This window comes from Bufo bufo, chromosome 3, assembly GCF_905171765.1.
Source record: "Bufo bufo chromosome 3, aBufBuf1.1, whole genome shotgun sequence".
Classification (NCBI taxonomy): Eukaryota; Metazoa; Chordata; class Amphibia; order Anura; family Bufonidae; genus Bufo; species Bufo bufo.
This window is the reverse complement of record NC_053391.1, coordinates 626,080,962-626,108,831: the sequence shown is the minus strand read 5'-3', so window position 1 is coordinate 626,108,831 and position 27,870 is coordinate 626,080,962. Positions and strand designations below refer to the sequence as shown.

General features: G+C 44.5%; 1 protein-coding gene across 2 annotated transcripts in view; it reads right to left on the bottom strand.

The window, feature by feature from the left end:
• The window catches only part of STARD13 (StAR related lipid transfer domain containing 13), a 285,728-nt gene that overhangs the window by 194,707 nt on the left and 63,151 nt on the right, over positions 1–27,870 (bottom strand). The window contains exon 1 of one of the 2 annotated variants that reach the window (XM_040426133.1): positions 7,136–7,460. The exons of the other annotated variant lie outside the window; for it this stretch is intronic. Coding sequence (XP_040282067.1) covers positions 7,136–7,259 — 124 coding nt within the window. The 5' untranslated portion in view covers positions 7,260–7,460. Of the gene's footprint in view, positions 1–7,135; positions 7,461–27,870 lie in introns of those variants that run through there. 2 annotated transcript variants of the gene reach the window in all.

The window sequence follows — 27,870 nt, the reverse complement described above, 5'->3', positions numbered from 1 at the left end:
TTTCAATACTGTACGGAGCTCCGTACAGTATTATAATGCATTGGCTCCGATGAGCCGAAGTTATTACTTTGCAAAGTCTCGCGAGACTTCGCATAATAACTTCAGAAATTGATTTATACTGTAAGAAAACATTTCCCGAACTCGGGGTCGGTTCCAAGGTACCATATAGCCAATACATTCAATACTGCCAATATAGCCAATACATTTAATACTGCCAATATAGCCAATACATTCAATACTGCCAATATAGCCAATACATTCAATACTGTATGGAGCGCTCGCTCTGTACAGTATGGAAACAAAGTTTTATGCGAATCGACTTTGGATGTTTTATCTGAAGTCGATTCACTCATCCCTAATCCTTACATTATACTAAGCCCAGAGGAACACCCTGATGGTGGGTAGCCACTGTCCTCATACCTAACCCCGATATGCCCCTAGAAGCCCTATCAAAACACAGAAAAAACACATAACCCATACCCTAGATCCCGACGTGTTTCCCCCATTGATTCAAAGGTTCATCAGGGGATATACACTTAGGGCAGTAAAAATACACAAGACAAAAATGCTAATAACCTGATACTAGAGACTGCAAAAATGTCAATAAATACCCATCAGATACATATATAAATCACATATTGTGGCCAAATAAACATAGATAACTCGGGTGCCACGATACCTAGATAGGCAAAAGTCATGTATACTTAACTGATAGACAGATATAACATGATCAGGTCCAGTATCGGCTCCTCCAGTAAATCAGCAGCTCAACTATAGGCGGGAAATTCAAATTCAAAGATAGAGCTCTCAACCCCGTCAGCCGTTATTTGCCCGTAGGAGCGGGCTAGGCCACCCCCCCCGGCCCCCTCCAGGTGGCCCACGCTCTCCTGCTGCTGGTCCTACAGTCCCCTACCTCGGCCCCTCCCCCTCTCTCTCTCTCTCTCTCAGGCTAGCGTTGCGCCGGTCTCCTGTGTCTCTCCCCCCGTCTCCCTGACTTCCAAGCTTCCCTGACTTCTAGCTTCCCTGACTGCCAAGCTCCCCTGACTTCCAAGCTCCCAAGCTGCCCTGACTTCCACGCTCCCCTGACTTCCACGCTCCCCTGACTTCCACGCTCCCCTGACTTCCACGCTCCCCTGATTTCCACGCTCCCCTGACTTCTCTCATCAGGGTACAACGGCGTCTCCTGGGAGAATTGCAATGGATGCTTCCTGCGCTGTCCTAAAGGCCCCCCCCCCCTCTCCAGATCGGATCTCACCCGCTGGGAGACGTGCGGCACCTCGCGGGATCCCACCCACTGGGAGCCGTGCGGCACCTCCCTCCTGGAAGGCAAGCTGCTGTTCGACGAGGTCTGGAGCCATGCAGCAATGATCTCCGAAGCCACGCCGACAGCCCATGCTTACAGACGGCCTAGAGGTCGCCGCGCCGGTGTTCTCGTCAGACTAAGGAGGAAAGGTCTGAGGTCCCTCAATTCTCCTTGCGAACGTCCGATCCCTCCCCAACAAGTTGGACGAACTCTGTCTGATAGTCCGCAAGTATGGTCACGGCGAGCACACCCCGATCATCTACCTCACGGAAACATGGCTGCATGATGACATCCCGGACAACGCTCTCCACCTCCATGGATTTAACATTGTTCATGCGGACCGTGGACCATTCCTTTCAGGGAAGTCCAAAGGCGGCAGCATCTGCTTCTACATCAGTGCTACCTGGTGCCCTAATGTCTCCCTCTTAGAACGGATGTGCACTGCGAACCTTGAGGCGCTCCTCATCAACTGCAGGCCGGCCTACTCGCCTAGGGAGTTCTCTTCGTACGTGCTGGTGGGTGTTTACATCCCCCCCGACGCTGACACCGTTAATGCCCTACAGGCCCTCAGCGATACCATCGCACCCTGGCTCACTGTTCAACGGATGAGCCGCATTAGGCTCATCCGACCACTGCCTTGTCCATCTGGTCCCCTCCTACAGGCGTTGCCTAGAGTCATCGAAACCGATCCGTAGAACTTCTAGAGTGTGGTCCGAGGAGGCCAAGCTACAACTACAGGCCTGTTTTGACTGCACAGACTGGGGAGCCCTAGAAGAGAATGACCTGGACACCTGGGCGGATGTCGTCTCCTCGTACATCAGTTTCTGCGAATACTCTGCGTCCCCTCAAGATCATACACGATTTACCCAAATGACAAACCGTGGTTCACGAACAAGCTCAAACAACTACGCAGGCGCAAGGAAACCGCGCATAAATCCGGTAATCAATTAGAGTACAGACTGGCCAAAAACTTAATCGGAAACTGCGTGCGGCGAAACGGGCATACGCGGAATGCATCCACCATTCTCTACGCTCGAACAATCGGAGGGGGCCTGGAAGGGCCTTAGGTCCGCGACTAACTATAACCCCCCCCCCCTGGCGCTCACTACCCCTTGTCAGGCACTGGCAGAGGAGCTGGGCAGGTTCTACTGCAGATTCGAGACCTCGACTGAGGGTGATGTAACTCGGACAATGCCCCCTAGAGTGGGCACCCCAGTCCCTGCTGCCACATTATCTTGCCCGTTCGCTGACTTCGCTGACCCCCCTACAGTGAATGTGACTACGGTTCGCACCCTGCTGTCCAAGCTAAATGCGAGGAAAGCCCCCGGGCCCGATGGTGTCACCCTTGCGTGCCTGAAATATTGCTCAGTCCAACTGGCCCCGGCCCTCACCCCAATCTTTGACAGATCCCTCAAGGAGGGACATGTCCCCGGCCTGCTTTAAGAACTCAACTATCATCCCTGTGCCGAAGAAACAGGGCGTTTCTGATCTAAACAACTTCCGGCCCGTGGCTCTGACTTCGGTGGTCATGAAGACCCTAGAGAAGGTGGTCCTCTCCATCCTGAAGCCCGCCACTCTCGACCAGCTGGACCCTCTGCAATTCGCCTACAGGGCAAACAGATGCACTGACGATGCAATTAACATGTGTCTAGAATACGTCACTGAACACCTCGACAAACCCAACACATACGCGAGAATCCTACTTCTAGACTTCAGCTCGGCTTTTAATACTATCTCCCCCAGTATCCTGCAGAGGAACCTCACGGCGCTTGATGTCCATCCAACACTACGACATTGGATCATGGACTTTCTCACTAACAGGTCCCAGGTCTTCAGATTAGGCAATCTGACCTCCCAACCGAGGGTTTACCAACACTGGCGCCCCTCAGGGATGTGTACTATCGCCGTTCCTGTTCTCTCTGTATACGAACGAGTGCAGATCGGAGGAGGCCTCAGTTAAAGTCATCAAGTTCGCAGATGACACCACACTCGTGGGCCTGATTAGCGACGAGCAGGCCTACCGTAAGGAAATCGTCAGGGTCAGCAACTGGTGTGGCGCGCACAATTTGGTCCTAAACACCACAAAGACGGTCGAGCTGGTCATCGACTTCAGGAAGAGAAGGGTAGTTCCCCCCCCGACCCACATTTTCGGATCTGAAGTCGCAAGGGTACCCAATGCCCGCCTCCTAGGCATGACAATCTCTGAGGACCTATCCTGGCGTCCCAACATCTCATCCATCATAAAGAAGGCTCACCAGCGGCTCTACTTCCTTCGACAACTGAGGAAGTTCGGCATGGCTCAGGACCTACTGAAGTCCTTCTACTCCTGTACCATCGAGTCGGTACTGTGCTTGTCTCTTCTGGTTTGGTATGCTGGCTCATCAGCCAGTGACAAGCGCAAACTACAAAGAGTCATCAGCTCGGCGGAGAGAACTACTCGACTGCCACTACCACCCCTTGACTCTATCTTCTCCAACAGACTGCGCTCCAGGGCTCTGAAAATATCCAATGACCACTCCCATCCGGGCCATCATCTCTTCAGACGTCTAAAGTCCGGCCGCAGGTATCAGGCCATCCCTGCAAGGACATCGAGGAGGCTGAACACTTTCTTCCTAATGGCCGTCAGACTGCTGAACTCACCACGCCCCATCTCCCGCCCATAATCCCTCGCCCCTGATGTGCCCATTGCAAAACCCTACCCCCCCCCCCCAGTACTATGCCTGTACCTGTGCCTAACCCAATTCCGAGCACGATCGACTGTGTCGTGTTTGGCGAATAAAGCTGATTCTGATTCTCTGATTCTGATTCTCTGAGTAGGACCACTCACGTGCACCACAGGCCATGGATACAGGGGTCTCCAAAAAGCAAAATAGCAACCGTGTGAACAACCACGTGCACTACTTTGGACCAAACATGCCCACTGAAGTCTATGGGTCTGCGAAAACCTTTAGCACCATCAATGTGAAAAATATGCTTTTTAGGGCTCATGTACACGAACGTGAGCCGCCCGCGATGTGGCCCACACACATCTTGAACGGGTCCGCAATCTGGAAGATACGGAGTAGAGGCACAGAGCGGAAGGCCGCAGAAGCACTACTCTTCCGTGGCATTTCAGTCCATGACTCTGCACTGCTAAAAAATAGAACATGCTCTACTTTTTTTGCAGTGCGGACGGATCGCGGACCCATTCAAGATGCATAGGTCTTGAATGGGTCCCCAATGCACGGCTCGGGTGGCACATGTTCGTGTGCATGAACCCTTAATGGTACCTGCAGTAGGTAATGGATATGCAATGTCACTTTGTTTCACATGATTTGCAAGATTCCCGTGTAAGATAGTCACAAGGTGACCTTTTTTCTCATATGAAAACATTAAGATTGTGCCATAGTCACCCGACAATTTTACCATGACTATCCTGTGACCATATGTCACTATGCAGACCTTTGCCTTATTGCATAATAGAAAGTAGAGGGACTGATGAGCAGCCCTGTAGTCTCTGTGTGACTACTCTCTGCTGTGGTACAGACTTTTGTAGGTTTATTGGCTCTGCACAAATTGCCATCAGTTTGACTGCTCCTTCCATTGACTTTAGTGATAAAGAAATACGGACAGATCCTGTAAAATAGTCATGATGGGACCGATGACGACTGATACAAACAGATGCACTCTAGCATCAATTTAAGAGTTCAGGCACAAGCTTTATTAAAGGGGTTGTACTGGATTTTAAGAAAGTTGTCCAATGGCTGGCTGACCTGTTACATGTGCACTTGGCAGCTGAAGGCATCTGTGTTGGTCCCATGTTCATATGTGCCCGCACTGCTGAGAAAAATGTTTTAATACATGCAAATGAGTCTGTAGGAGCAACGGGGGCGTTGTCATTACACCTAGAGGCTCTGGGTCCTCTGTACTTTGATTGACATGACCAAGGAGTGAGGACATTTTCATTGCCTGGTCCTGTCAATCAACATGCATAGGGCGTGGCAGTCGCAGAGAGCAGAGCCTCTAGGTGCAATGGAAACGCCCCCATTGCTCCTAGAGGCTCATTTGCATATAATAAAACATTATTTTTCTCAGCAATGGGGGGATCATATCAACATGGGACCAACACAGATGCCTTTAGCTGCTAAGTGCACATGTAACAGGTCAGCCAGTTTCACAGTTACAAATCTGCTGACAGATGCCCTTTAAATGAGTTTGTCCCATTACAATAACTTATCCACCATCCACAGGATACGGGATAAGTGTCTGACTGCTGGGGCCCCTGTCAATCAGGAGAATGGGGGCCCATGTTCCCTCCTTTGAATGCAACAACAGACATCCATGCATGTCCACCTCCATTAGATCCTCAAAATCACTGATGGAAATAACTGATCATACACTGACCAAACACTAAGGGGCATTTACAAAGACCAGCTTTTTACGCCAGTATTCGTCTGCGCTGCCGGAGGATGCACTGCTGGAGCAGTCCGTGGCCCAGGACTTAATTCTGAGCGGAGTAATTTTTTGCCAACATACACGGGTTTTCAGGAGTACATGTTTGGGCCGCGGTCCCTGCCCCTGGCACGCACCGCCACTCCCTCAACTTTGCCAAATGTCGAACTCGGTGCAAAAATGGCTGTGCGACAAAATATTGAAAAGTTGCAAAAAAAGGCCCTTGCAGTTTTTATTTTACGCCAAAAATAGGATAGCGCCGTTTCACTGACTGTGAAAGTGACCTAACTCATGAATCCTTGGATTGGGTAGAGCACTGATTTCAGATAAAAATCACTGACCTCTCCTAAAATCTGGGTGAAAATTAAAGGCGTTATACCACAAAGATCATTTATCATCTCATCCCTTTAAAGGACAGCTAGCAAATTCTGTCTATGCGCTATGCAACTGTACAAGGACACGTGGACGGAATACAGTACATGAGCTTAGGGCACATACATCATAACCGGTGTGATCTATCATTAGTGCAGAATGAATGAATTTAGGATTTAGCAAAACTTTCACAAAATTGAGCAAATGTATCAAAAAGGTGCATGTGGCATAACAGGAGTTTGGCACACTTTGCTAGGCACACTTTGCTTAATTTCCCCATGCCACTCCATAGTTGAAGCAAATAGACGCCAATAATCACACATCGATAAAATACCTGTAGAGGTGGGCGTGAAAAAAAGTGTTAAAGAGCGTGCCAATTTGGCATACAGGAGGTACTCCTTTTTTTTCTTGCACATAAAATTCGACAATATCAAAAGTGTAGACTTATGGCAGAAGACCCCCCCCCCCCTCCTTTAAGGACATACTATAAAGTCTTCAAGATTTAAATGCAGCTAATAACTAAAGTAGTAACACTAAATGCACAGGTGATCTATGGGCAGCACATCTAGAAAGACAGACATCACATGTAACGTGTTCAATACCGATCTGCAATGTAAATGTGTCATGTGACGGTCACTGCATAGATGATGTACCGGCAGCTGGATACAAAGTAGCAGGGACCCTTCTTCTATTACACAACCCACCGAACTCCCTATTCATGTCATTGTGAATTGTTACAATGTAACTTTATCCGCTTTGATCATCTGCACTCTGGAAGCTACAAAGAAATGCTGCAAGGACACTGCATAGGACACACAAACCGCCCTGGTCTGCAATGACAGCCCTTCCTCTATGCAGCCACCTTGTCAGCATGCAGACACTATTACATCCAGAGACTGCAAAAAACCGAAGTGTCAAGTCATTGTTTAAAAAAAAAAAAAAATCCCTAAAAAAAAAAAGAGCCAGTGTCATTTCACCAGGGCCAGTGCCATTTTACTGCATTGTGTCTGGATTCAGGGACAGACTGACCTGCCAGGCGCTTTTCCCGGATGTTTTTCCACAGCAGGTCCCAAGCTTTGGTGGTGGATTCCTTTAATTGCTCACTCAGAGACCTTCTGAGCAGAAATTTGGCTGATCTCCTCTTGGATGTCATTGTAAATCCCACAGCATTACTGCACTTTACTTGGGAATGCAGCGGCTAGATAATGAAATGAAAGTCCCAGGAGGAGGTGTGATACACCAACAAGCCGGTGTGCCCTGCAGTGCCTTGTGCTCTCAGCACTTCTTCAAAGCCCAGATACATTGTTCTACTACAGAGGTTCTCCACACTGCATCTCCTACTGACACTTTCTCGCCAGTGCTCCTGCTCCCTCCCCCTGCCTCCTCTGTAACCCCCCTTACTACGCCAGCTATTCCTACCCTGACAGAGAAAGACATCGAAAATCCCAGACCAGATGTTCAGCCATGAAACTTTCCAGTCTGATACAAGGAAACCTTTCCTTTCTCCTTCAATTACCTTCCAAGCCAGCCTTCAGCTTTATTGACTTACTCTATCTCTCCAGACACCAGAAGTAGAGGTCATCATACTATTATTAGCTAATAACCTTTTCACTGCCGGGTAATGGGTGTGTTACCGTAATACTTTATACATGCTATCTACATTTTTCCAATTTTCTAAAAGTACGGTCACATGGTCAGGTTTCCTGATGCAGTTTTGGAAGCTAGTACCAGGAGAGAACTCAAAAAAAAAAAGAGAGGTCGTATCTGTCCTTTATACTTTCTCTGCTTTTATGATCCACTGATTGATTTGATTTGAGGGCTGTACCCCTAGGGCCCGTTCATATGGCAGAATTCTGGCGTTGGCACCAGGTGAGGCATGGTGGTGGAGTGTTGGAGAGGATGAGAGTGGTGGCAGCAGCCATGAGGCCAGTTGTAGTCCCCTACGGTGGCTAATCCCCTCTCTCTAGTGGTCCCTGACCCACGCATGCAGCCAGTGGAGAGCATACCCTTTTTATTCTTTCGGGGCAGACCTTGGACTTTTTCGGAGTTCTTGTCTGGTGGTGGCTGGAGTGCCCATGATGTTAGGTGGATGTACCTTGATGAGGTAGGCGTCAATGGGGCACATTTATCAAGCTCGCTTGTTTTTTGTTGTAAAATTAGACAGGCCTATTTGGGTCATCTGTTGGTCTTTTGCCGAGCATTTATAAAAAGTCCCACAAAACTTCATGAATTAGACTAGCCTTTTAGTCTGATCTCTGGTGGTTCTTTTTCAGTTCGACAGGTTAATAGTCGAATCCATGAAAATAAGCAAAACGTGGAGCAACTCCCCACTCAAAATTGACGAAGAAAAGTATGCCAGCCCTGGAATAGTATAGAAATTAGACTGCTTGTGCAACTAAATCAGACGCAAAAAAAGGTGCACATACATAAATAGATTTTTTTTTTAAAAGACGCAAAAGTTAGAAAACTAATTTAGCTTAAAAAAAAAACAAAATAGGCAAATGAGGCGCAAACCCCTCCAAAACAGGCGCATTTTCAGTAGTAAATGTGACTATAAAAATAAGATGGTCTACAACAGCATTTTTTTACACACAAAACAGGTGCAGACACTAGTAAATGTGCCACACTCTTTACCTAGCAGATGATGGCAATCACAGCATAAGGCCCTATTTACAGGACCATATTTTTGCTCCACCTCCGATCCGCATTTTTGGGGATCACATTTAAAATAAAATAAGGCCAGCGGATGTATGCTGTCCACACCCGTATGTCCGTTCCGCAGCCCCACAAAAAAGACAGAACGCGTCCTTTTCTTGCAGACAAGAATAGGCAATGTTACAATGAGTCTGCCCAAAAAAATGGATGCAACACCCATGTCACAATGACATGAAACGTATTTTTGGCAGATCCATGTTTTGCGGACTGCAAAATACATACGGTCGTGTGATGCCCCCTAAGGGGACGTAGGATTTCCAGGTAGGTATTAGCGTGGACAGAAGAGAACAGATTCTGGAAAGAATTTCCTATGAGTGGTTGTTATAAACATAAATGCGTTTGTGCCAACAGTGTGAAATTCCATCCTGTAGCTGTAGTGTGATATCCACAGATACTGAGCAAAGCGAAAAGGGTCCTTGCACACATGAATTTAGCGCACACGACAGTTGTTTTTGCGTCCGCAAATTGTGCGTCCGCTAAAAAAAACGGATGCGGCATCCGTTTTTTTGGAGGATCCGTTTTTTTTCCACAGAGCCCTTGTAATAAATGCCTATCCTTGTCCGCAAATGTGAAAAAAGTAGGACATGCACTATTTTTTTTGCTGAAAGGAAACACGGACAACGGACGCGGAACACAAACGGATAAACTATCAGCATTTTTTTGCTGACCCATTGAAATGAATGGGTCCCCATCCTATCCGCAAAAAAAACGGAATGGAGCCCGAGAAAAACAACTGTCGTGTGCATGAGGCCTAAGTAGGATTTCTTGGCACCTGCCTTATTTTGCTTCTGCCTTTGAGCCCTTTTTTTCTGACACTTTTTGCACACACCGTGGGGCAGATATGTTAAGATAGGTTTATTCTGAACCAGTATATTGTACCTGCAGCATTTGTAGTTTGTGCGAAATTTATGATTTGGATTCTTAAAGGTGTGATGTCGTTTTAGAAATTAGTGAAAGAAAGATACGACACAATGCACCATAGGGATTTCATTTCTATAAAATTTTACACCACTTTTTATACCACCTTGGAGCTGGTATGGCTTGTGCCCAAAAACTGTCTGAGACTGTATCAAAACAAGGCGCAAAATAAGTCTACAAAAATATGGCTGAAAACTTAGCATGTCATAGCACAGATGTAATATATTTGGTGCAGCAAGTATAGGCCACAAATTCACTTTCCAGGCACATTGATACTGATATATCTTACCTCTAGCCTTTTCCTGATGGTGGTTTTCCCCTATAGAGAATGTGTTGGCAAAATACCTAAAAAAAACGTCAAGAGGTCCAGCATGCTGAGTTTTGGGAAAATCTACCTAGGAGCAAAAAAACACTTGCATTTCATATTTCCCTCCAGACCTTCTGGAACTGACATTTTTAATGAAGAATTTTTTTTTTAAGAAACATTAAAAATTAAGTGTAAAAGTATCCTAATACTAATTGTATTAATTCCAGTAAGTAAATAGTTACTGAACTTGTATTTCCAAAATGTACAAATAAGTTATTTTGAAATATTTAGAATATTTTTCATCTGTTAAAGGGGATGTCATTTACTCATTTTCTAATACTTTATTTAGGATTTAAAGGGTTTTTCCCATGAACAACATCTATGATCTATCCACAGAATTAACTATAATTGTCGGATCGCTGTTGGTGCAATATCCCACTACTGCAGTGCAATGAAGAGGAAGCAGCGTGACCTCCTCTTCAAATAATTAGCGGGGGTGCCTAGTGTCGGACCCCCACCAATCAGATATTGATGACATATGCTGAGGACAGGTCATGCCTGCACAACCCCTTAAATGTGTTTTTGGTGCATAAGGTGCTAATTTGCCGTTCACTGCCATCACTAGGTGGAGCTCTTGCCACCCTCCTCATAGAGAGTGGTTAGAATTCAGGCACAGCCAGAGAGAAGCCAAGAGAAAAGAACAACAGATATATCTCAAAGGCATTCCAGTGTCAATAGGAGGTGCTTGCAGAATCTCTGTGGAGATAAGCTGTCTGAAAGGACTTTACAGTCTCTACAGCAAACTTGTTCACGAGATTTTAGTATTTTAGTCGTATGGTACCTGGACATGCATTAGAAAACAGCCTGGCCAGCTGTAAGAGGAATACTACATCCTATGGAGGACAGTATAACTGTGAGTACAGCAACCTGTACAAATTAGTCTGTGTGCCAGTCTATGCATGCTGAGAACTGGGACTATTGTACCTGAACTTACTTCTTCAGTAGAGAACTGTTCTACTGAAAAACTGTCTCATCATTGCATCCACCCTGCCTTGCACCTCACAATTCCTTACCATCAAGAGCACCCCAAACCATCATCAGGCAGGAGAACCCCAAGACCATGGTGTGTCCCAAAGGAAAGAAAGTTGCACTCTTCCCATCACTGCCCAGCCCAGGGGAGCATCAGAGTGGGTAATAACTACGACCACTTTTGCTCTCCTGCCCTGGACATGCTGTATTGCATGTCGATTTCTGAATGGAGTCCTAGTGTGTATGTTGGTCCACACCTCTGCTCATTTCTATGGGTAGGAGATATGGGACTTCCATTCTCAGGACTGCCTGATCCCAGAAGTTGGACACTGAGCTGTTCAACATTTATCAGCTATCCTGTGTATTGGCGATAAATGCTGCTTGTGGGATAACCTTTTTAATATAGTGGAGTTATTCAGGAGCTCCATGAACTAGCCAGAGTAGAGAGCGGATACAAAGAGTGTCTCGCTCTCTCTCTGCATGTGCATGTATTACATGGACAGTCCACTGATTTTATTAGGCACAGTAATGCTATATTTACAGCATTTATTTAATATCCACAAATAACCACATTATTACAGCATGTGTGGGATTATATCCAAACCTCCAAAAAACATATACACAAGACCACACATAAAAGTACAAACATCGCATCTTTATTGACTATATATATATCAGAGACAATCACAAAATGTTACAGAAAGTACTGGAATGTAGGAAGAAGGCCCCCATAAAATGGAGATATAATAATCTTAGGTGCAGACGATGGATCCGCACATAAACTCACCTAAAGAATTATTAGGAACACCATACTAATACAGTGTTGGACCCCCTTTTGCCTTCAGAACTGCCTTAATTCTACGTGGCATTGATTCAACAAGGTGCTGATAGCATTCTTTAGAAATGTTGGCCCATATTGATAGGATAGCATCTTGCAGTTGATGGAGATTTGAGGGATGCACATCCAGGGCACGAAGCTCCCGTTCCACCACATCCCAAAGATGCTCTATTGGGTTGAGATCTGGTGACTGTGGGGGCCATTTTAGTACAGTGAACTCATTGTCATGTTCAAGAAACCAATTTGAAAGGATTCGAGCTTTGTGACATGGTGCATTATCCTGCTGGAAGTAGCCATCAGAGGATGGATACATGTTCTCATTCTGTTTATGCCAAATTCGGACTCTACCATTTGAATGTCTCAACAGAAATCGAGACTCATCAGACCAGGCAACATTTTTCCAGTCTTCAACAGTCCAATGTTGGTGAGCTCGTGCAAATTGTAGCCTCTTTTTCCTATTTGTAATGGAGATGAGTGGTACCCGGTGGGGTCTTCTGCTGTTGTAGCCCATCCGCCTCAAGGTTGTGCGTGTTGTGGCTTCACAAATGCTTTGCTGCATACCTCGGTTGTAACGAGTGGTTATTTCAGTCAACGTTGCTCTTCTATCAGCTTGAATCAGTCGGCCCATTCTCCTCTGACCTCTAGCATCCACAAGGCATTTTTGCCCACAGGACTGCCGCATACTGGATGTTTTTCCCTTTTCACACCATTCTTTGTAAACCCTAGAAATGGTTGTGCGTGAAAATACCAGTAACTGAGCAGATTGTGAAATACTCAGACCGGCCCGTCTGGCACCAACAACCATGCCACGCTCAAAATTGCTTAAATCACCTTTCTTTCCCATTCTGACATTCAGTTTGGAGTTCAGGAGATTGTCTTGACCAGGACCACCCCCCTAAATGCATTGAAGCAACTGCCATGTGATTGGTTGACTAGATAATTGCATTAATGAGAAATAGAACAGGTGTTCCTAATAATTCTGTAGGTGAGTGTATATCAATAATTGTATAAAAGTAAACGAATGGAGAAACACTCCTATATGTCTGGTATGATCTCCCAATTCGTTAGCAGTCCAATCATATGCAAAAAGTATAATAATTGTGGATAAAATTAATCCTAACTCAAGAATATATGCCACACAGTGTATAATTGCTAAACCAACATCAAATGAACAATGCCAATGATATGGAGTGGCAAAAAGTCAAGGAGATCAAGCAGCCAAAATCAGGGAATGTTAACAATCATTACTATCATACATACAAAGCCTACAAGGGCTATTGTATTGCTGAGTACACATAAAGATAAATATAAATCACAAAAGATAGCCCATTACAGAGAAAATGCAGACCAAACAATTGATGTCATGTAGGCAAGGTAACTAACCCCTTTGGGAGAAGGCCTGGCCCCAACATACGTTTCGCTGGTGCGCTACTTCCAGGGGGCAATACAATTAATTTTATCCACATTTATTATACTTTTTGTACACTTGTACTAGTATTTGCATATGATTGGACTACTAACGAATTGGGAGATCATACCAGACATATAGGGGTGTTGCTCCATTCATTATTTTTTTTTACAATTATTGATATATGTGCGGCTCCATCGCCTGCACCTAAGATTATTATATCTCCATTTTAGGGGGGGCCTTCTTTCTAAATTCCAGTACTTTCTGTAACGTTTTGTGATGGTCTCTGATAGATAGATACACTGCTCAAAAAAATAAAGGGAACACTTAAACAACACAATGTAACTCCAAGTCAATCACACTTCTGTGAAATCAAACTGTCCACTTAGGAAGCAACACTGAGTGACAATCAATTTCACATGCTGTTGTGCAAATGGGATAGACAACAGGTGGAAATTATAGGCAATTAGCAAGACACCCCCAATAAAGGAATGGTTCTGCAGGTGGTGACCACAGACAACTTCTCAGTTCCTATGCTTCCTGGCTGATGTTTTGGTCACTTTTGAATGCTGGCGGTGCTTTCACGCTAGTGGTAGCATGAGACGGAGTCTACAACCCACACAAGTGGCTCAGGTAGTGCAGTTTATCCAGGATGGCACATCAATGCGAGCTGTGGCAAGAAGGTTTGCTGTGTCTGTCAGCGTAGTGTCCAGAGCATGGAGGCGCTACCAGGAGACCAGGTACCAGGGCCAGTACATCAGGAGACGTGGAGGAGGCCGTAGGAGGGCAACAACCCAGCAGCAGGACCGCTACCTCCGCCTTTGTGCAAGGAGGAACAGGAGGAGCACTGCCAGAGCCCTGCAAAATGACCTCCAGCAGGCCACAAATGTGCATGTGTCTGCTCAAACGGTCAGAAACAGACTCCATGAGGGTGATATGAGGGCCCGACGTCCACAGGTGGGGGTTGTGCTTACAGCCCAACACCGTGCAGGACATTTGGCATTTGCCAGAGAACACCAAGATTGGCAAATTCGCCACTGGCGCCCTGTGCTCTTCACAGATGAAAGCAGGTTCACACTGAGCACATGTGACAGACGTGACAGAGTCTTGAGACGCCGTGGAGAACGTTCTGCTGCCTGCAACATCCTCCAGCATGACCGGTTTGGCATTGGGTCAGTAATGGTGTGGGGTGGCATTTCTTTGGAGGGCCGCACAGCCCTCCATGTGCTCGCCAGAGGTAGCCTGACTGCCATTAGGTACCGAGATGAGATCCTCAGACCCCTTGTGAGACCATATGCTGGTGCGGTTGGCCCTGGGTTCCTCCTAATGCAAGACAATGCTAGACCTCATGTGGCTGGCCACCTCATCAGGAGCATGCACAGTCGTTGTAGGGAGGTCATACAGGCATGTGGAGGCCACACTCACTACTGAGCCTCATTTTGACTTGTTTTAAGGACATTACATCAAAGTTGGATCAGCCTGCAGTGTGTTTTTCCACTTTAATTTTGAGTGTGACTCCAAATCCAAAGGCGCCTGCATCAAGCCGTTTGCTACCCGGCCATGATCCCTTGAGAAAGGTCTTTGACAGGACCGAAACGTTGTGACACATTACGGCCTACAAAGATATGTGATTTATGCTAATATTACTATGATGGCGCGACCAGTCATATATTGACAAAATTTGTGAATATTTTTGTACCAATAATAAATTTGCAAAGCAAAAGACATTGGTGTGCCGTGGATTATCTCTATATATTCTGCGACTGAAGTCCTCTGCGAGCACCCACCACCATATATATATCTTTGTACTTTTATGTGTGGTCTTGTGTATACATTTTTTGGAGGTTTAGCATTTACTTAATGCTGCAAGTCGATTGAACACCTAAACCTCAAGCTCAGCATGCATACAGCCTGAATTGGAGTGCATGGAGGCTATAGAGTTCTGTTGGACCGCATAGGTCATCAGAATATGTCATCAATATCTGATCTGTGGGGGTCTGACTCCCGGAACCCGCACGTTCAGCTGTTTGAAGAGGCCTCGGTGCTCCAGTAATGTCATATTCATTGGTCGCATGGCCTAGGTGCAGTTTAGTTCCATTTAAGTTAAAGGTCCTGTGCTGAGGTAGAGGATAGGAGTGGTAGTGGCCCTGATGAAGTGTTGTATCATGGTGTCACTCCCTCAGGCCGTTGCTCCCTGGGGATTGGTGAGTGGAATTACAGTACTGAAGAAGGAGGCCAGAGTTAAACATAAAATCTTTTTTACTAAGTGCAAAGTAGAACTTGAAATACATACAGCAGCAGCAGCAGGCTTTTAGCACAGTTCTTCTCTGACACAAGCAAGAAATTTGGAGGCAAGTTGTTTGGTAGCAATTCTAGTATTTACTGGCCTAGAAGTAGTTTGGTGACGGGTGGCTTAGCTGTAGTCTCTCACCTTAAAGCAGTGTGTGTAGATGCTGATGTAGCAGTTCACGCTGCTGTCTGGAATATCAAAGCTTTACTTGAGGACAATTGGAGTAGCTCTCTCTGGCGAATTTGGTAACAGGAGCAGGAGCTTTGCAGGTTGCTTCTTCTCTTTGTCTCTGGACAGAAACTCCCCCTCTTGGCAGGGAGCAGGACCAGCCCACTCTTACTAAGAGGGAAGAGGGGAGGAACGGGGTGGTTAACCCGGCTCCTGCCAACCTTTGTCATCCTTTCCTGGCCGGTAGCTACGACCAGACGCAAACAGTAAAATACACAATACATAAAATTAAACAATTTGTAGTACCCCAAGGTATGGCGCTGTGCTTGGCAAGCTGTGAGAAGGCCAGGAGTTGGACCACCACCAATGTGATATTGGTGACCTATCCTGAAGATAGGCCATCAATATTAAACTCTCAGAAAATCCATTTAATCTAAAAAAAACAACAACAACAAAAAAAAAACCTCTAGGATGTAAAACACACTATATAGGTAAAAATGTCTCAAAGAATACTATATAGTCAAGCCAAACTTTATTGTAAAACCCGCCAGGGACAAAACTGTGTGTGAAAGAGTCTAGCAGGAATTCTGGACCAATGGTTCTGTATCTGACTTCTATAATTTGAAGTTATTTATTATATTTGACGTTCTCGCTCCATAAAACATTGTGTATGATTCGCCCCATATGCGAGTCTATGTGTTTCACCTATGAATAGAAAAAGAAATAAATTCCAGTAGATTAGAAAATAGACCTGGGTCATAAACCAGCAGGCGTTTTCATTCACCAAGCTATATTTAGGTCTGCAAGTAGCAAAATATGCTAGCGAAAAAAAATGTATGAAAAGCACAATATGGCAGAGGAAGGTGGAATCTTGCTGAATTCTAGGATTCCGCTCAGCGTTCTTGGGTGAGCTCTGCCGCACAGGAATTACAGCTCAGTAGCTGAGATCTGCAGATCCTTTTGTGTAACTTTCTCCCGGATTGACGTAACTGCTGAGGATCATTTGTGAACGGTAATATACAATCGCTCACAGTAGGTTTCTGCTTGTTATGTACAGTTCTAGGCCAAGGAAAAATGTCTCCATATAAGTTTTATACAGTATATTATAAATCTTTAGCTGGTCAGAGACATCCCTACAGCTTAGACATTGGATGGGGCTGATCATCTACCACCCAAATCTCACTACTATTTTTATCATTGTTGTTCTTCGACAAGCAATTGAGCGAGCAGTCATCTTGACACTGAGGAGTATAGAAAATAAAGATCTAATGTAGAGGCATAGCTAGCGGGGAGTAGGATGTGGTGGTCCTGGGCCGATTTGTATTGTGGGGACCACCAGGGATAGAGTGGCCCAGGTTAGCACCACTCTCAAGTGCATCAGAGTCCTTGTGGTAGAGCAGGGAAACATTGCCTCCCTGCCCTAAGGGAGCAGAATTACTATTTATAGAGGGTACACAGCTGGCATTACTATTTTTAGGGAGCAGTCATGGGGGAATATTACCTCAAAGTGCATACAGGGGGCATTATTACTGTCTAGGGGTAGAAAGGGGGCACAAGGGGGTACAAAAGGATTATTATTATTATTTAGAGAGCAAACTTGGCATGAATAGTACATAAGGGGCACAGTGGTGGGCATTATTACTTTGTGGACACTGAGGAGACCGCTATTTTTTTGTTTGTAGTGCTATATACAAAGTAAAAGTGTAAGAGACTCTAGCAGGAATTCTGGGCCAATGGGTCCTATATCTGACTTTTAATTTAAAGTTTTTTATTATAAATAATATAATAAAGTAATATGTGAAAGTAAAAATGTTGAACTTTATTTTGTAGTTCACTGGGGGACAATATGTGGTGCTATGTATCTAGTACTATCATTTTATGGGGGCACTATATACCTAGTACTATGGTTTTTATTGTTTTTGTATAGTTATTACACCATTTTATCTGAAATACTAAAACAATATTTGGGGGCACTATATCAAACAGCAGGTACAGTAATAAAGGTGGATGGGGCAGCAACAGGTACAAAATACGGGGTATCAGCAAGATGGGAAGTTTGTGTAGGTTTGCGAAAGGTATACTGGAAAAGCGAGGCGCCAAAGATGTCTCTGTTGCAAATGTTGCAGAAACAAGTCGTGACTGGAAGAAGTCATCATGGTGGCTCAGGCCAGATAGAAGAGATGAGAAAAGTGAACAATTCCAATCAGAGACATCAACTATTAGTCATTGGATATACCTGCACTGTAATCACCTACAAGTTCTGCAGAGCACTGGTGTACAGCTAATATTATATTATAGTAACAGTATGGTGGTAATATTCAGTCACTATTCAGCTGTATTGTTAGGGGTCATGGAGTGGTGTTCCCTAGGTTGGAGATCCACTGATGTGATTTCCCAAACCTAAAGGATCCAAAGATGTCCAAGCAACAAACACTTGAGCTTGTAGAAAACCTTCTTGACCATTAGACTAAGGGCTCATGAACGCGAACATGTGCTGCCCGTACTGCGCATTGCGATCCCAATGTGCGGGCATCGTCTGTGTGGCCTGCGCTGGTGGATGCAGACCTAGTCAACTTGAATTAAAATAGAGCATGTTCTATTTTTTTGCAGAGCGGAGGCACAGAATGAAATGCCACGGAAGTGCTCCACGGTGCTTCTGTGGCTTTCCGCTCTGTGCCTCAGCTCCGTATCTTCCGGATTGCGGAGCCTTTGAAGTGAATGAAGTGAATGGGTTCGCATCTGTGATACGATGCACACGTGGCCGGTGCCCATATATTGGAGACCTGCGGTTTGCATTCGTGTGCATTAACCATAAGATTGAGAAGAAAGTGAAACTGAAATAAGAAAATACTGTATCTGTTAGTATTAGGCAAGAAACTTAAAGAGGACTCATTGCCTCTCCTGACATGACTTTTTTATTAACTGGCTGCATTCCCCATGTAAGAACAATTCTGGGGCCTGTATTCTTATGGCTCCACGTTGTGCCGTTCCCTTAGAGTATGTTCACACATTGGATTTTTGGTAACGGGTTTCAGCGTGGATTCTACAACGGAAATTGTGCGGCATCTGCATTGAACTGCCTCCCAGAATTGAAATTACACGGAGAATGCAAATAGTTACTAAAACAGACATGTCAGAAGAGGTGCATTATTCTGTGTTGAGGCACTTAAGGGGCACCATATTATGTTAGGGGCACATAAGGGGGAAGTATACTGTTTTGGGGCACGTAAGAGAGCATCATACTATGTGAGGGTTCATAATGGGGTACTATACTGTGTAGGGGGCACATAAAGGGTCACCATATTAGCAGTGTGATGTGGGAGGAGTTTAGCAATATTATAGGGTGGAGCATAGAAGTGCTACAGGGCGGAGCTTAGGAGTGCAATATGGGCCCTCAGACAAATAGTAAATTGGGAAAGAGAATGTCAGTTATAAACTGATTAGAACTGATATCAGTCTAGTCAAGCAATAGGGGGGATATTCAGTCTGAAACATTTTGCAGTAAATTTATCACATTTTAATCTCTTGGAAACAATTGATTTCCCAATACAGACTCACAGGTTATCGTGGGTGCACATATATATATATATACTATTTGTAGTTAAGTTTTTTTGGTTAATTTTCATGATTTTGATTGAAAACCTACTCATGAAATACCAAAACCCTTGTAATCAAAATCGGTTGGTTAATGGTCATTTCAAGGATTATGTCCTTCATTTTATTGACCTTCACATCTGTGCATTTGCCATTATTAGGCTACGTCTACACGACGACATTTGTCGCGCGACATTTTGTTGCACTAATGTCGCGCAACAATTTTTTTAATGGCAGTCTATGGTGTCACACTGCAACATGCAACATGATGCGACACAACAGTCGCAGAAAATCCATTCGAGATGGATTTTTCTGCGACTGTTGCGTCGCAGTCGCAGCATGTTGCAGTGCGACACCATAGACTGCCATTATAAAAATTGTCGCGCGACATTGGTGCTACAAATGTTGCAGTGTAGTTGTGCCCTAATGTCGTCGTGTAGACGTAGCCTTAAAGTACATGCACACTTAGTTTTACCAGTGGAGATATGGTTCCAGGCAACGAAATGAATAAAGGAGCCTTCATGGAGAAGCTGGAACCAGAATAGAAAGAAGCTGGAAGAGTCAGTGGAGCTTGCTAGTGTTTAGTCTACATGAGAACCTCCAATGATTTCTTACTTCAAACTAGTATTAACCATTAAATCACTGGCGGCATTAGATGAAGACTGGGTGAGTATTGTACATTTATAGATTTCTCAGTATATTTTAGATTGTATCTTACAAAAGGCTTCATCACCATCCAAATGTTTTTGAATAATAGGAAGCGAAGGTGGGGAACTAGAGAGAAAAGCCAAGTAATAGAAATGCTAATGAATTAATTAAGGAGACTTCTATATATCTTTTATCTACGATGATATCCAGATAATGACATTTTAGATATAACTTCAGCATATAGCTTATTCGTACACAAAATGCGCAGACCTTTAAATGCAAAAAAATTAATACCGCATCCAGATCAGTCCGTTTGAATCCAGATTGCCGGATCCGGCAGGCAGTTCCGGCAACGGAACTGCCTGACGGTATCCTATGCCGCAAGTGTGAAAGTACCCTAAGACTTTGAAAAACTACAGAAGATACACTACTACCAGAATGTCAGTCATCTCTTCCTTTTCCAGCACCAGGTCCCTACTACTAGTCATGGCTCCAACCTACTCCAACCCTTAGCAATCTATCCACTTCTCCTCCCTCCTGCAATGCCTCTCCTTGCGGCTAAGGCTTCAGGGTGGCCATCGGCTGTTAAGCCTTGAGGAGCTACATCTGCGTATACACTTCCCTCTTGTCAGACGCTCTTGCAGAAGTGACCTCAACTCTGGAACATAGAGGTGACAATAAGGCAAGTGGACAGGGGGCAGCTGTCATGAACGTTGGTGGATTTGACCACTACGCAGACCACACAATTGTGTGTGGCCCATGGGTTCACGGGGTCCCCGTGCTGCACCTTGGCATGGTTACCTTGGTAGCAGCACCTATTTCAACTTCTTCCCCGTCCTCAGGAGGTGGAACAAAATGGTGAAACAGGGAGCCATCAGTTTTCTGCTATACCATTGATCCTGGGGTGTGGTGCTGGCGGGTGCAATTAAGTGATGTCATTGCGCCTGTTGTGTCTAGCTGTCAGAAAGACCAGAGCAGATCTGCATTGAGAGATCTACACCATTTGTGATGGGAGTGTGGCTAGGTGAGTATTCATATTAGAGACACTAAACGGGCACCATAATAATTTGTTTGGAACACAAAAGGGGGAACCATATTGTGTTGAGGTCACATAAGGCGGGCAGCATTATGTATTGGGGACACATGAGGGGACATTGTTCTGTGTTTGGGCCAGATAACCGGCACCATATTGTGTTGGGCTACATAAGGGGCATTATACTGTGTTGGCGGTACATAAGGGGCAATATATTATGTTAGGGGCACATAAGGGGGCATTATACTGTGTTGGCGGTACATAAGGGGCAATGTATTATGTTAAGGGCACATAAGGGGGCATTATACTGTGTTGGGGACCAATAATGGGGTTATACACTGTGTAGGGGCCACCATATTAGTGTGATGTGGGCAGAGCATAGAAATACTATAGGGTGGAGCATAGCAGTGCTACAGGGCCAAACTTAGAAGTGCGACACGGGCCCTCAGACATAACTTTGGTTGGGGCCTCAGAAATGCCAAATCCAGCCATGGTCATGAGGAAAGCCATTTAATCTATGGATTGCTTGGGGATCATAATAAAACCAGCTATACACAGAGATGAAAAATGTGTTAATGAGTTTGTGCATATAAAATGGGTTTCATAAAAGGTGCAATATAAACCCTGCTATCTGAAGGTGTGTCACGGTAGTAGCTATGAATAAGAAGTAATAAAAGAATGTTAATTAAATTAAGCCATTTCCTTTTTTTTCTAAATGTCCTCAATAAACCAAGAGAAAATATATATTGTCACAGTGATAGAATCCTGTTCTGTTCGCTTCTTCACATGTAAATTGTGAAGATCCAGGTCATCAAGTACATATAGTTTATGGGCTAGATATTCACTAATTGGATATTTATTTTATTTTTTTATATAACAAGCTGAAGTACAAGGAAAGGACAACATACATGTTATGTTTTTCTGCACAGCACAAGCCGAAACCTGCAGAGAGAATGTAATCTGTGGATGTAATCGACTGTGAAATCCAAAATAATGCCTGTCCCATAAAATAGGGCAGAACACGTATGTGCGGCTCATGATCAAATTAATCTTAAATTTAGAGATGAGCTGCAGAGATAATATCAATAAATGAACGTCTTCACCTGAGCACGAGATGCAAACAAGTCTTTCCTCAAATCTGGTTTGTTGACATTACAGTTCTAGAAACCGTCTTTCCTGGAAACATAAGTCACTATGGAGAATCCAAATAAACAAGGCGTATTATGTACGGTATGCGCGCTCCTGTTGGCAGCCTGGCAGTGCACACCTCACAGCCCTTCTTCCAGTACTTTCTATACTGTTCTGCTGGAGATTGTCAGAAAGCATCAGCAAAAAGTGTGCACACTGCCATGTCACTTCAGCATTTATTATGTAGAGAAAGTTGATACGAACCACTTAGAAAAGTATTGTTAATATCCATATTGCTTCTTTTGCTGGCTGGATTCATTTTCTATTAAATTACTGTATTTTTCTCCCTACAAGATGCACTTCCCCCCATCCCCCGCCAAAAGTGGGGGATAAATAGCACTGCGTCTTATGGGGTGAATGCTGCAATTTTACACTGATACACCGCTACGTCACGCGCCTGCTCCGCCCACTTTATGAATGAAGCAGGCGGCGCAGGCACGTGACGGGGCCCGGTGTAGTAGAATACAGTGACTGCATTGGGCTCCGCTGCCATTACAAAACAAGATGCCGACCCCCACCCCCTGTATTGGGGGTCATTCACTAGACAGGGACACTCTTATGGGGGGGATCTGTGGATGACACATAGCATAAGATGCTATGTGTCATCCACAGATCCCCCCCCCCATAGCAGTGTCATGCCATCCCCAGATGCCCCCATAATAGTGCCATCCCCAGATGCCCCCATAATAGTGCCATACCCAGATGCCCCCATAATAGTGCCATCCCCAGATGCCCCCATAACAGTGCCATCCCCAGATGCCCCCATAACAGTGCCATCCCCAGATGCCCCCATAACAGTGCATCATCCACAGACCCCCATACCAGTGCATCATCCACAGATCCCCCATATTAGTGTCATCCACAGATCCCCCATAATAGTGTCATCCACAGACCACCATTAGTTCAAAACCCACTAAAAGCACACCTTTTGGTTCAAAATGTTTTCTTTTCTTATTTTTCTCCTCAAAAACCTAGGTGCGTCTTATGGGCCGATGCATCTTATAGGGCGAAAAATATGGTATATACTGCTCGTTTCCATGGTTACGACAATCCTGTAATCCAGCACCAGTGGCTGTGCTTGCACACTGTGCTTGCAGCACCAGTCTATGTGAGCTCCCGCGGTCTAGGCCACCAGAGAGGCCAGCACTTTTTCCTATAATGTGCAAGCACAGCCACCACCGTTAGATTGCAAGGGGTCGTAACCATGGAAACAAGCAGTATATAAAGTGAATTCAGGCAACAAAGGAAGCAATATGGATAATAACAATACATTAGTAAGATGGCTTGTATTAACTTTCTCTACATTATAAATGCTACTTGCTGAAGTGACATAACCCCTTTAAAGGGAACCAGTTAACATGAAAATACAATGTAATCTATAGGCAGCATATTATAGAGCAGGAGGAGTTGAGGAGATTGATATATAGCTTTATGGAAAAAGACCAGTATAACCTGGATTTTATTCAGTTAATGTCATTCTCGGCTTTGAAGTCCAGGAGGCGGCCCTACTAATGATTGACAGCTCTTTCTGTATACACAGCCATAGAGGGACGGCTGTCAATGACTGATAGGACCGCCTCCTGGACTCCAAAGCCCAGAATGAACAGGAATTTTAATAAATGAAATACAAGTTTTACTGAATCTTTTCTCAGAAAACTATATATCAATCTGCTCAGCTCTTCCTGCTCTATAACCTGCTGTCTGCAGGCTCAATGTCACAGGTTTCCTTTAAATAATACAATTCTGGATGCAGCAGTCACCAGAAGGGGCACTTAGACGTTCACTGAATTATTACTGAGTTAAGTGAGCTTCCCCTAGTGGTGCCACCAAAAAGCCAGAGTTTTATCACTTAAACAGTAACTATTCTACCTGTTTACTCATAAATCAATGGCACTTGCAAAGGAAAGAAACTTAATACATTTCATTATAGTAAAATGCCTCTTTCACCACTTATCAGACACCTCTCCTACTCACTCTCAGTTCACTCACTTACATTCTTTAATTTTCTGAACTTTCCTGATGGCCTGCCATACTGTCCTTGAAGTGGAATATACTTTAAACATCTTTGCTGGTAAATTTGAAATTCTGGCAATTTGAACTCTGCACAACCCAACCCAACCCAGGAACACCCACTTACAGATAGGGTCTTCAGTCAAGAACAAGCCAAATTTGCAGGATTGACAATCTTGGCACATCTGGGACTCATTTGAAATGCTCTATTCATTGCATAGTAATACTCTTTTGGGATAACCCCTTTAATCAGAACCACATGCTCATTCAGAACACTACTGCACTATAACCAACTTTATGAATAAAGAAAATCAACTGAAATATCCTTCCAATTTATCACTGGCTATTATGTGTAGAAGATACCATTAAAATGATTGTTTGCCCTCGAACTTCATGTGCCAATTTATTCTTTATATATCTTTTTTTTTTTCATAGCAAAGATTGCTTTATTTTTCTCATACATTTGGGGGAGTTTAGAGATTACTGTATACTGTTATTATATAGCTCAGTGTATAAACAGAAAACAGGCAGCTCCTAAGCTCCCTCTAGTGGTGGCTGCAGGCAGAATTCCATCATTTACTATTCATCCATCATTTACACTAAAAGTGATTTGAAGATCTGTATTCAAAAAAAAAAAAAAAAAAACTGCTAAAAAAGTATGTTAAGAAATGAATCTTCACAGAATATTCAATATAAAGACAACAGGTCTTTTCAAGTAGGTATGGACACTATGATTAAAAGCCTGTTTATTGAAGAAGCACCTATTATACCCAGCACATTGCTCCTATATTTTAGTGTATAATTATTCATATACATTCAGAAAAAAAACAACAACCACACACTAAATCATGCACTATAGCCTGCAGGGGGGATATGATAGATAGAACTGGGAGATTTTATACCAAATATAACATTTACAAGAAATGGCCCCATCATCCTTGTATACATTTGTTCTATATTTTGTTCATTTATCTTGTGACAGCTGCGTGCCGGGCTACAATAACGCATGGAAAACCTTGTCAGAAAATGTAGGTCGGAAGTCAAAAGTTACGAGGAGAGTTTGAACACAGTCATAAAATATTAAAAATGGATCTGGAAAACATCAATCATAGAAGTCTCTGAAGTTCTATGTGGAGACAGCATGAAATGTCTGAGCATATGTGTTTTATCTGTGATGTCTGTCTACTGACCCATAAGAAACTATGAAAGGTTTCTTAGTGCTGCATGAGCAGTGGGCACCCCATTACAAATCTCTTAGTACAGCACAAACTAAAGGGTACAAGTCCATTAAAGGGGTTTTCAAAGACTCCTGGCATCTCCACCAGCTGCTTGAAGAGGCTGCAGTGCTCCGGTGAACGCAGCAGCCTCTTCCTAGGCCAGTGACATTATGGCCTATTTTCAGCTATTTGCTGGACTGCAATACCAAGCACAGCCTCAGTACAAATTACGGCACTGTAATTTAAACAGCTGCTTAGCGGGGGTGCTGGAAATGATCTCTCCTGCTCAGCATGCTGCTCCATCCATTAGAACTGGAGAATGGGCCACTATTCTCGAAATCAGTGAGGGACCCGGCAGTTGGACCCCCACTGATCACTTAGTGAGAACATAAAGGGGTTATCCCATGATTAATCTAAAACATGAAAATCAGACATCATATACCGTATTTTTCGCCCTATAAGACGCATCCCCCCCCCCCCCCCAAAGTGTGGGAAAAATAGCAGTGCGTCTTATGGGACGAATGCTGCATTTTGCCGAATTTTCAATGATACGTCGCATCAGCTGAGAGGGAGGAGGGGCTGGGGGCCGGCATCTGCTTTTATAATGACAGCGGGGCCTGTGTAGTGACTGTATTCTACTACACGACGGGCCCCGCTCACTGTATATAATCGTATCTGTAATTGTAAGCATTGTTAATGTATAAAAATTCTGGGTAATCAGCGCCTGTATTACTTACAAGCGCTCGGTAGCAGAGAGGAGGGAGGAGGCAGGCCGGGAGGACGGGTGCTGGCAGCGTGAGTCACTACGTCATGCGCCCACGCCGCCTGCTTCATTCATAAGGTGGGCGGCGCAGGCGCGTGACGTAGTGACTCACGCTGCCAGCGCCCATCCTCCCGGCCTGCCTCCTACCTCCTCTCTGCTACTGAGCGCTTGTAAGTAATACAGGCGCTGATTACCCCAAATTTTTTTACATTAACAATGCTTACAATTACAGATACGATTATATACAGTGAGCGAGGCCCGTGTAGTAGAATACAGTCACTGCACGGGCCCCGCTGTCATTATAAAACCAGATGCAACCCCCACCCCCTGTATTGGGGGTCATTAACACTACAGGGACACTGTTATGGAGGGGATCTGTGGATGACACATAGCATAAGATGCTATATATGTGTCATCCACAGATCCCCCCCAAAACAGTGTCATCCACAAATCCCCATAACAGTGCCATCCAGAGACCCCAATAAGAGCCATCCAGAGATCCCCATAACAGTGTCACCCACAGATCCCCCATAACAGTGTCACCCACAGATCCCCCATAACAGTGTCACCCACAGATCCCCCATAACAGTGTCACCCACAGATCCCTCATAACAGTGTCACTCACAGATCCCCCATAACAGTGTCACCCACAGATCCCCCATAACAGTGTCACCCACAGATCCCCCATAACCGTGTCACCTACAGATCCCCATAACAGTGTCACCAACAGATCCCCCATAACCGTGTCACCCACAGATCCCCATAACAGTGTCACCAACAGATCCCCCATAACAGTATCACCCACAGATCCCCCATAACAGTAAACTCAACAGATCCCTCATAACAGTGTCATCCACAGACCACCATTAGTTCAAAACCCACCAAAAGCACACCTTTTGGTTCAAAATATATTTTTTCTTATTTTCCTCCTCAAAAACCTAGGTGCGTCTTATGGGCAGGTGCGTCTTATAGGGCGAAAAATACGGTAGTACATGACAATCTCTTTTTAACAAAGCTAGAACCAGCCCTGTATCTCACATGGATCCAGAGATCTCCCTATTCATTGCTCTGCTCAATTTATATCAAGCTGACAGCTCAGGGGAGTGTCTTTTCTGCTGCAGCTCAGGGGGCGTGTCTCAGCTCTCCCTATCACAGCTCAGGAGGCAGTTGAAAGATGAAACTGAGCATGTGCGGCCTTCTCAGTGAGCCGGACAAAGAAATAAGAAAAAGAACAAACAGCAGGTGGCGCTTTACAGATACATTTTAATGAATAACTAACATGTAATTACAAAAGTATTCAGATCCAGGGGCTGGTTTGAAAAAAAATGTAGAATATTTTTCGCGGGACAACCCTTTAATACTTGCCAACACCCATTTAAGTGACAAATGGGCCTTGTTGTTAAGAGCTTAAACATATTCACCTGTGGATGACAGATGCCACTGGCACATATATTAAAGGGAGTCCATAAACGTGAGGTGAATAATGATAATGTGCAATAAACAAAAAAATCTATTTCCCTTAAAGAGTCACTGTATTTTCACTAAATTTCATTTAAAAGAGAATGCTGTGATTAGCAATTTCTAAATCACCTCATTTAAAAAATCTGCCTGCATCCACCGGAAAAAAAAACTGTAAAG